The sequence below is a fragment of the Musa acuminata genome, chromosome BXJ1-3, assembly GCF_036884655.1.
Source record: "Musa acuminata AAA Group cultivar baxijiao chromosome BXJ1-3, Cavendish_Baxijiao_AAA, whole genome shotgun sequence".
NCBI classification, from domain to species: domain Eukaryota; kingdom Viridiplantae; phylum Streptophyta; class Magnoliopsida; order Zingiberales; family Musaceae; genus Musa; species Musa acuminata.
In genome coordinates, this window is record NC_088329.1 from 39143628 (window position 1) to 39152842 (window position 9215).

A 9215-nucleotide genomic window follows, 5' to 3' on the forward strand; every position below is an offset into this window, starting at 1 on the left:
AGTAAGATAATTCATTCCTCAAAATTTCTTTGAGATTATATCTTGAAAGAGCACAAGCTTGATCTTAAACTGGCATTGTGCTGTTTTGAGTTTGAATCTGTTGCTACAGTCTCTAACTTACAGACAAGAATGATCTCAAACATCTACATGTTCAGAACATTGTAATAAAATGGCTTGTACTTGCTGACAACAACTGGTTCAAGATTTAAGAGGGCATCACAAGTTGACACTGCTTTGAGGATTTGCTTTTTATACCACTGTAATCTTGGAAAATATCAGAGGTGCAAATTCTTGACATTATGTATTCATATGAAGTCAGTCTTGTAAAAGGGTGATGGCTTGACCATAAGAACACGCTGCTTCTTTCCAATCCAGGTAATCCAGATTGGATCTCTTGACACCACTTTGTAGCCTGCATTCGAGTACAACCTTTGAGCTCCAAAATCATCTTCATGAGCTCTCAATGCCAAGTAGCTGAACCCCCACAAAGCCGATAGCAAATCGCAGGCTTTCAGCAGTACAGTTGCTATTTTTTGCCTCCTGCGATGTTGATTGAGATTAACCACACATGTCATTGTATTGAAACAAATAAATCAAAATGACAAAGAGACTTGGGGTTACATGTTGTTAGAAGGTACCAAATGGATTACATTAAAGAGTAAAAGTGCCACTGGCTTGCATGTTTTAGATTAAAAACTGTGAGGGTAGGGGTAAAAGAATGTAAGATCATCCAAAATGGGAAAATTCTACTGGTCATTTGTATTTCTATTCGGCTTAGCATGGATCGACTCTCAATTTGCCAATTCATTGAGAACTACACAGGATAGAAATAATTGTCCATATTGTAATGTCAAAGTCCTTCCAGTGTACAGGATCGAAAGTTCATCAAAAATCCCTTGACTAAAAGCTTTTAGTCCCTGCAGCATCTTTTATGCTACAGTTTTGCAGGCAACAAGATGTTCTTGCTTTCGACACCTAAATTTATTGCCAGACATCAAATTTCTTGTATGGCACTACAAGGAAATAAAATGAAGTTTGTATCTGGAAACAGATATTGATGTTGCAATCATCATAATACTCAGGCTGAGATATTTGCTCTTTTAATTACAATGCCAAAAGGATACAACAACTAGTCATAAACAAAGAAAAATATTGTGCTTTCACAATGCTCTTTAAAGTGAATGTCAGAAGCCATGAACTTCTTAGAAAGGGAAGATAGGAAGAAACAGAATAAAAGAAAAGATGAGCTATGAGCATTTTATAGTGATATATTCATCAAAAACTGTCATAAATGTACATGTCAAACTACTAATGGCAATTAGTGTGATGCTAAATAACTCCCACAAATATATCCTTTGTTATGAATGAATCATTCTTTGGAGCATCATGATGCAGCATGTTAGCATATCTCACAGTTAGTTTTTGGTCCAATAATACTGAACATTGTAGATACAGCATTCAACCTGCCGCAACATGAAAAGAAGGTAGGACCATGAGACTTCCAGTAATATTAATGTTCAATTAAATTGACGGATCTAAAGATTTTATATGTACCTATTATAAGAAATATTAAAGATTTTAAATGAATGCTAAATTATGTTTGTTTTTAAAATTAATATGTCGGTTCAGTTTCTCATGTAGCTTATATTACTATGCATGTTATTCTAAATGCCGTTATGTTTTAGAATGACAAAATTGTAGCATCATATCAGGCAGGCAAAGTAACATTTCAGCTACTACCTTCAAACACCAGGAGACAGGTCAAGCTATCATAAAAAGAAAAATTCAATTGAGCAATAATAAACTTAGAAGACAATGAGATTTTCATTTACCTGAACTTCGTTAGAACTGCTATTCCTGAAATATAGAGATACTCTTGTTCACCTTGGATATGGCAAAGAACATCATCATCTCTCTGAACTGTGACATCAACAACCCCCACAATCTCCTTCAGTGGTTCCCAAAGTGAATTATGTGCACTAGCAGACTCTGCGACCAAACAAGCATACCTGCACAGTTCAAGAAAAATTAAAATCTTTATAATACTTCATGATCGATAAACTGAGGCATTTTCCGTTGCCATTGCACATTACATACTTGGATGTTTTAGTAAAATGCTTCTGAATTTAATTCCTTAAGTATGAATCCAGATGAAAATGAACATTATGTCAATTTGAATACTAGGAGCCAAAATAATGAGACTAGAGAAGCCTATAGCTACTTAATTAAAATAATGCTACAGCATAACAAACTGGATAAAAAGAGAAAATAATATATCTGCTCGGACAAGATAATCATAGAATTAGTTAAATGTTAAACTGCAAATGCATTAATTGGATGTCCTACACTTTTCAAAACTAAGAATAAGGAGCTGATTCTTTTTTCCATATGACGAGCGATAATGTATCCTCAATAAGATGTCTCATTGAGCACAAAGAAACTAAACTTATGATACTCAATGTTTGCTTTCTATCTTTACCTAACACATGGTTGTTATTTTAGTACAATCCGGTTTGCCCTGCAGTAATAAATTAATAACAAGAAAATAACTTTTCCTGTAAACTAAGTGTGTTAAGATCAATGCTATCTAGAGTCAAAAATAGCAATAGTTCAAGCCATAGCTCATTAAAATAGCATATCTTAAAGAGTGTCTTCTGTAGCTATTTGCCAGATTCCAACTATTGTCTATGACATGACATTCTAATATGGTTTTTTCAATATGCATAAGAATCGACTAATACGTGCACAGATTATTCTAATAGCCTTGGAATCAAGGACTAATGAAATACAGATGCATAATGATCGAATGTGCAGTAGGTTAACACCATTCTGCGACAAATTTGATTTAGTATCCAATTATTTTCATTATTTGAAGATAACTTTTGCATTTAAGCTTTCATCTATGCCTTTCCAGCTTCTTGTAACCTGAAATGAAAGGAAAAAATTGAACTACCCAATTATACAGTGGAACAAGTCAATTATACAATTATCTACTGACAAAATAAAGTCCTTAATAGCATATCAGAGCTGCAAATCATTTCTTAAAAATAAGAATGATATAAAAATGTATTTCAAAATGGCTTCTTAGCAGAAACTAGTAATGAAGTCGACTTTGACAATAACATATACGTATGAGAGAACATGGACACAGCCAAGTTAATTTTAAAAAAATTACAATATACAGGTTGCATATGAATCCCTAAATACCAATCAGGTATGATGTGATAAGAACTGACCTTTCAGGTGGTGAACTTCTAACTTTGTACATAAGAGCGGAAAGCACTTCAGCCTGTCTTGTGCAGAACCAAAAAGACAATATTCACACATGAAGTTAGAACGATGAAAATCCAAATTGAACAAAACAGGAAAAAAGTAAGCATGTCCAACTACTTCTGGCTATATGAATACGGAAAATCATCTAAGAGATTGAAATTAATATTTAATTTTATGTTTCTCTTGGACAAACAATTTCATACCATTTTTTTCTACCTAAATTCAACCTAAAATTATGTGCATCTTAAATAAGACAGATGTTGACCTAAATAAGACAAAGAAAAAAGCTTAGCAACCCGGGGAAAACGCAAAGGAATAACAAGTATACAACAGTAAGGAGAAGGTAATTAAATCCCCTTTTTATATTCCCAAAAAAAATTGTGATTAAAGCTTCCATTCTTAAATTGAAAAATCAACTAATGGAGACAAGTGAATTGCCGCGTATTGTAATACTTGCAGATGGTACATAACATTCTATTGGCAGCATAGACAAAGTAATTTCCCAAAGAAAAGTGTGAGATCTCATTGCTCATGAATAATAATTCAGACATAATATCAAAGAGAAATAGGATGTATAAATCAGGACACTAGTAAATCAGATTGAAGTAATATGAGGGTCTACTAAATCAGCAGGGGATATCTTACTTTAAACATATGGAAGAAGAGATCATTTAACAGAGCCACAGGAGTGTGGAAAGCTTCGGCCTGGACATGTGCCACCTTGCTCATCTCTTCTCCCACCTTGGCCATCCTCCTCACTCCCCATCCGAACTCCCTCAGCAAGTACTTATCTTGACCATCTCCCACCCCGGCCTTCCCACTCTCATCCTCGCTCACAACTCCAACCTCTCCTGCAGTAGAGGAGCAGCCCACAAACCTCCTTCCCAACAGCCTCTCCCTCGCCCCACTCCTCCCCCCGTGTCCCAATCTGCACTTCTGTGAGGATCTTAAGCACGATCTTCTGCTGGGTGCAGGTGTTCGACAAGTGAACCGAGATTTCTGTACAGGATCGTGAGGGAAGCCTTTCGACAGGATCGAGGTCGCCGGGCTTGCACTCAAGTTCGCCATGCCGCAGGACAATTAGTCGAACACCTCGAGAGCTCCCGTTGGGCATAAGCCACGAACTCTCTCTGGCTCCGGCAAGACGCTCATTTCCTACTGTTTTGTCCACCATGGGAATTCTTCAGCCACACACCGCGCGGTTCGATGATCCGATCAATATTTGCTTCTGTGAACGAGAAAGGAAGGAGACGGCAAATCCACTTATCGCGCACTGTGGACCTCAAATTTTAGTTTAGGGTTTGCTTAGCAATGCATATAAATGTTGACTACTATGAACTAATTTGTTGTAACTGCTTAGTTGATCTGTCAGTTGTAATTACCTTGGATTGGCTGTCAGCGTCCGTTTACCGTTTGTTTGCACCGTGGAGTTGTGACCTTGGATCGGCCGATCTGGAACTCGAAGTCTCTTTATAGCTGGGCGACCATTTCGGGTGAACCCGCCGGCCCGCCTAAAATAACCGGATTCGAAAGACAAGATTAAATATTCGGGTCGGGTTTTGCTTTTCATTCAGATTTGACTCGTCTCTTGCATTTGATGAGAGAAGTTTGCCACGTCAATCCTACACCAACATCTCCATCACTATATTTGGCATCTTCAAATTGATGTCAATTGCTGTGCTTTTGCTTTTGCGTTGACTTTGACTCAGGTTGACTTTTCGAAAGAGAGTGAACAGAAATTGTGCAGCTCACATAGTTCAAATGTGTTCTAATAAAACAGAAACCACAACCGATGGATTGGTTATATGTATTGGGTATAAATGGTGTTGAAACAAAGATTCAGAGCCGGTCGGTCATTTCTAACCGTCCGATGCTCCAGATCGGTCCAGAACAACGTGGAATCCTTATGCAGCTCCCCCATAAGGCACACAAAACGTTTCTCCGTGATGGTTCAAACGTCACGATTTACGAAACAGAAAACAAAAACACACATCACGATGGACGGTACAGATCTCATGCCCGAAGCACGGAGATCCCCCCAAAAAACAAATGTATCTCTAAAACAGTTTCAACGTTACGAAACAGGAAACGAAAAAAGAATAACACGATGGACGGTAGAGATCGCGCGCCCGCATCGTGGAGCCCTTGGCTGGGAGCTACTCCCAGATGATGGGCTCACGAGGCGGGGCGCGGAATGGTGAGCCGCTCCTCGATTGGCGGCCGGAGGGCGCCTCGTCGGCGTGCCCGAAGCACACGCTTCCGCCGCCGTAGGGGACTCCGCCCCTCGGTGCCGCCGGCGGAACCCAGGATATGCTCCCGAACCCGCCCGCCTCGTGGCGCCGGGCACCACTGTTCCTCCAGACCCCGCCCATGCCGGCCGCTTGCGCCCCGTACGCCGCTGCCGCGGAGGTATATTGCCGGTGAAGGTGGTGGGGGTGGTGATGGTGGTGGTTGTGGTGATGTTGCGGGCCCGTGCCGCTGTTCTGGCCCAGATTAGGCGTGCTGCTTACCCGATGCATCCCACCGCCGCTCAGGTTGGGCGTGCTCTGGACCCGTTGCATGCTGCCGCCGAGAGGGGCGTTGGGACGGAGGGCGAGGAGGGCGGCGGGGCCATCGATGGTGGAGGTGGGGGAGGTGAAGGCGGAGGAAGCGGACGAGACGGTGAACATGGGGCGCCGAGGGCTGGTGGGTGCGGCGGTGTTGATGGCGTCAACGTAGCGCTGGTCGAGGGTGGCGGCGGGGCGGTGGCAGCCAGAGGCCGAGGCGGCAGAGGGGGAGGCGAAGAGGAAGAGGCGGAAGCGGGGGGACGAGGCGAAGGAGGGGGAGCAGGGGTGGAGGGCGTCGAGCCGGTCGTACTCCTCGAGCATGTGGACGAGTTCCTCGTCGCAGGTGACGGTGACGAGGGTGTCGAGGTCTTCGGACACCAGCTGGTACTTGATCAGCTCGCAGCGGCGGAACATCCCCTGGATCCGCTCCTTGAGCTCTGCCACCCATGCATGCACGACATTGACGTCCACGAAAGATGGCATTAGTGCATGAGGTGGTGGAGAGTGCAGACCTGAGAAGGAGATTGAGCGGGGGACGCCAAGGACGCGAGTGTCGCCGCCGACGTACTTTAGGAGGCCATCGTAGGGGCGGGGGAGGATCTTGCCGCCGTAGCTGCAGAGGAACTTAAGCCGGTTCCTCGGGGACATCGACGACGGCGAAGAGGAGTCGTCGTCGTCGCCTGCTGCTGCGGCTGTTGCCATGAGGCGTCAACGTTATGGCCTGCTTCGAATTCAACCAGCTGGAGGAACAAAAAAGAAGCAGGTTTGGCACGGTGAGCAAGCTCGACCTAATCCTCACTGTTGTGCAACCTTGACGACGATCGAAAGAATCCTAATTCTCGCCACAATCCACTCTGTTTCGCTCACCGACTACCTATCGTATTCATCCTACAACCTACGTCGCGAACATCCGTCTGCCAAGACCGAACTATCTTGCATCTCTATGACCTACATTACAATCATCGCACTAACACTTTGGATGATCGATCTCAAAAGGAGTCCGCTTAGAACATGCGGAGGGATAAGAAATCCACCCAATATCAGTTTTTCGCCCCAGAATTAATGAGAAATAGATGGGAAACTAAAGAAAACGATTTGCCGCAACCTTTTCTTAGGGTTCTAATTCGCTCCCAACAAGCAAAATACGATTTTTTCTTCCCTAGAACATCAAGATAAAACAAAAAAAAGGGGAAACAAAACCCATCATCAGTGATCCCGAAGATTCGAGACGGAAACAAGGGAGAGGAGGGACGCCATCGAACCAAGCAGAAAAACTCCGCCAAGTGAAGATTCGAGACGGAAACAGAGGACAGGGCCAGAAATCCCTAAAAGACAGATCAGAGAGGGCTAACGGAGGAAAAGAAACAACTCGCCTTTATCCGAGTGGAATCCTTCCTCTTCCTTCCTGGTAGCCGTCGAATGGGACGGACGATAGTTGGGGAGGGACGGGGCTTAAAAAGGTCCAACGAGCAGCGCCTCCGACCACAGATTTTGGCGACTCTCCTCCGATACGGCCGCTGTCGCTCCAACTCTGCCTTCCGCCTTTTCGAGAATTAGAACGGCAACCAACTCATTTTTAGATTTGAGGAAGGAGGCTACGAATCTGATAAATAGATTTGGTATATATCTAACTGTATACGGTTATAGAAATATGTTAAGCACATATACACTTTTGAATCGGCATTTATTTTTTGTATGAAATAATAATTGAAACTCCAGTGAGTCCATCAAACTTAGAAGGGTAGGATTGAGATTTTGATTGAAAGAAAGGCATTATGTGATAATAATAATAATAATAATAAAGCAAAGATTTTTTGTGCTATAAAACATTACAACTTGTACTCATTGTATTTAGTCTTTTGAAATTTTAAATTACATTAATGCATTTAAATGATATTATAATGATTAAAATATTAGGAATATATTGAATTTTTTTAATCTTTTTTTGGTCAAATTATTTAATATTAACCGTTGAATTACGATTAATTAACTTGAATTTTATATATGGGTGTTGATGAGAGACATGTATGAAGACAAATATGTTATTTCCAAGCATTGAAAGTATGAAAAATAATCAAAGACTCATCCAATTTTAGAGTTACTTCAATGATAATATATGTTTTTTTTTTCTCCTTTCTTTGATTGTTTTTGGTTTAATCATTCAAAAATAAGCGAGTGAAAGAATTTCAAACAAAGAAAAATTCCCAAATTTTGGATTCATAATTGCTTTTGGAATTGCTTTGGTATCATTAATAAAGGGGAATGATGAAAACAATGCAGGTGTAACGTTGATGGTCATAATTGCTTTTGGAGTCTTCTCTGCACTTTATCTGTGAGGATGTCTGTGTTTTTTTATTGGGGGATAAAAGAAATTAAAAGATAGGCAGACAACTTTGAAGTTACTAAGAGGGAATTGGATACAAAAAGAAAGAAAAAAAATACAACTAAAATTAAGGAGCTCATTTCAGAAAGATAAGATGGCAAGAGGTCCTCAATATACTATTTCTCTGAATTCCTCTAATAGCCCAAAAGAGAAATGATAAACTAATGTTTGAAAAAGACAAAGTGACTATTTTTATTTTCATTTTTAGAACTGTTAGAGATCAAAGTATTATATCAAACCACTATTTGAGAAGGAGGCAAAGCAAACCAAAATATAGTTCATGTGCTCACCAAGGATGAAACAATAAGAAGAGTTTGAGAGACTAAAAACCAAGGACTATTTGATAGAAACAGTAATGCTTAAATCATGAGGCCTTAATAACATCAAAAGCAAGAGAAAAGTTTTTTATTTTCTCTCTCAATCTATATGTTTTTGTTTGTGTGTTGGCAAAAACACAGAAGACAATGTCTAAATTCCAAGGAGCTTTTTGCATGCCCTAAGGAGCTTCCCTTTCTTCTTCCTTGAAGACCTTACCTCCTCCTCCTGCTGCTCCTGCTCTACAAACTCCCCATCTCCATCACCAGTGTCATGCATCCTCCAGTAGCCTCCTGCAGCAGAGGAAGGCTTCCTCATGGAGAAGGCCCTCCTCACCATGTTGTGAAGGCTGGTGGTGCCATTGTCCCGGAACCTCTGAGAGACAGAGCCGCAGTTCCTGCCAAGTATCGCCCCATTCCTCTGGTGGCCCTCCTCCCCCTCCTGAATCTTCACACCAGCTTCCTCTGGTGTGGGTTCTTTTGGTTCAAGGGAGAAGGTGAGGTCTGACAAGTCTGTGGAACTCAGCTTGGTCGTGATGCCAGTGCTCACTCCCATCTTGGAATACCCATTCATCTTGCTGCCAGACTGAGAAATGGCAGGAAAGGGAAGCTCCTGGCAAGACAAAATGAACAACAAAGAGTGGAGATGTAGGGTTTGGTAGGTGATGATGGTGGCAGTGAGGGTGGTGTATTGGGTAG

General features: G+C 41.6%; 2 protein-coding genes across 4 annotated transcripts; both read right to left on the reverse strand.

Moving 5' to 3' along the window:
- Positions 1-42: 42 nt before the first annotated feature.
- On the reverse strand, positions 43-4563 carry LOC103979155 (GCN5-related N-acetyltransferase 10, chloroplastic). The gene is made up of 4 exons (XM_009395208.3): positions 3919-4563; positions 3237-3289; positions 1833-2009; positions 43-540 (listed from the first exon to the last, which is right to left on the reverse strand). Exons 1-4 carry the CDS (start codon positions 4339-4341, stop codon positions 306-308), a joined length of 888 nt encoding a protein of 295 aa, XP_009393483.2. The 5' UTR covers positions 4342-4563; the 3' UTR covers positions 43-305.
- A 521-nt stretch (positions 4564-5084) lies between these two features.
- On the reverse strand, positions 5085-7409 carry LOC135637822 (uncharacterized). 3 transcript variants are annotated; one of them, XM_065150650.1, is made up of 3 exons: positions 7193-7408; positions 6332-6559; positions 5091-6256 (listed from the first exon to the last, which is right to left on the reverse strand). In XM_065150650.1, the coding sequence occupies exons 2-3, from the start codon at positions 6519-6521 to the stop codon at positions 5430-5432; spliced, it is 1017 nt and encodes a 338-aa protein (XP_065006722.1). In that variant the 5' UTR covers positions 6522-6559; positions 7193-7408; the 3' UTR covers positions 5091-5429. The 3 variants fall into 3 exon arrangements, with proteins under 3 accessions (XP_065006718.1, XP_065006712.1, XP_065006722.1); XM_065150646.1 differs by having other exon boundaries at positions 5085-6511; positions 7193-7409; XM_065150640.1 differs by having other exon boundaries at positions 5088-6559; positions 7193-7409.
- Between the last annotated feature and the right edge of the window lie 1806 nt (positions 7410-9215).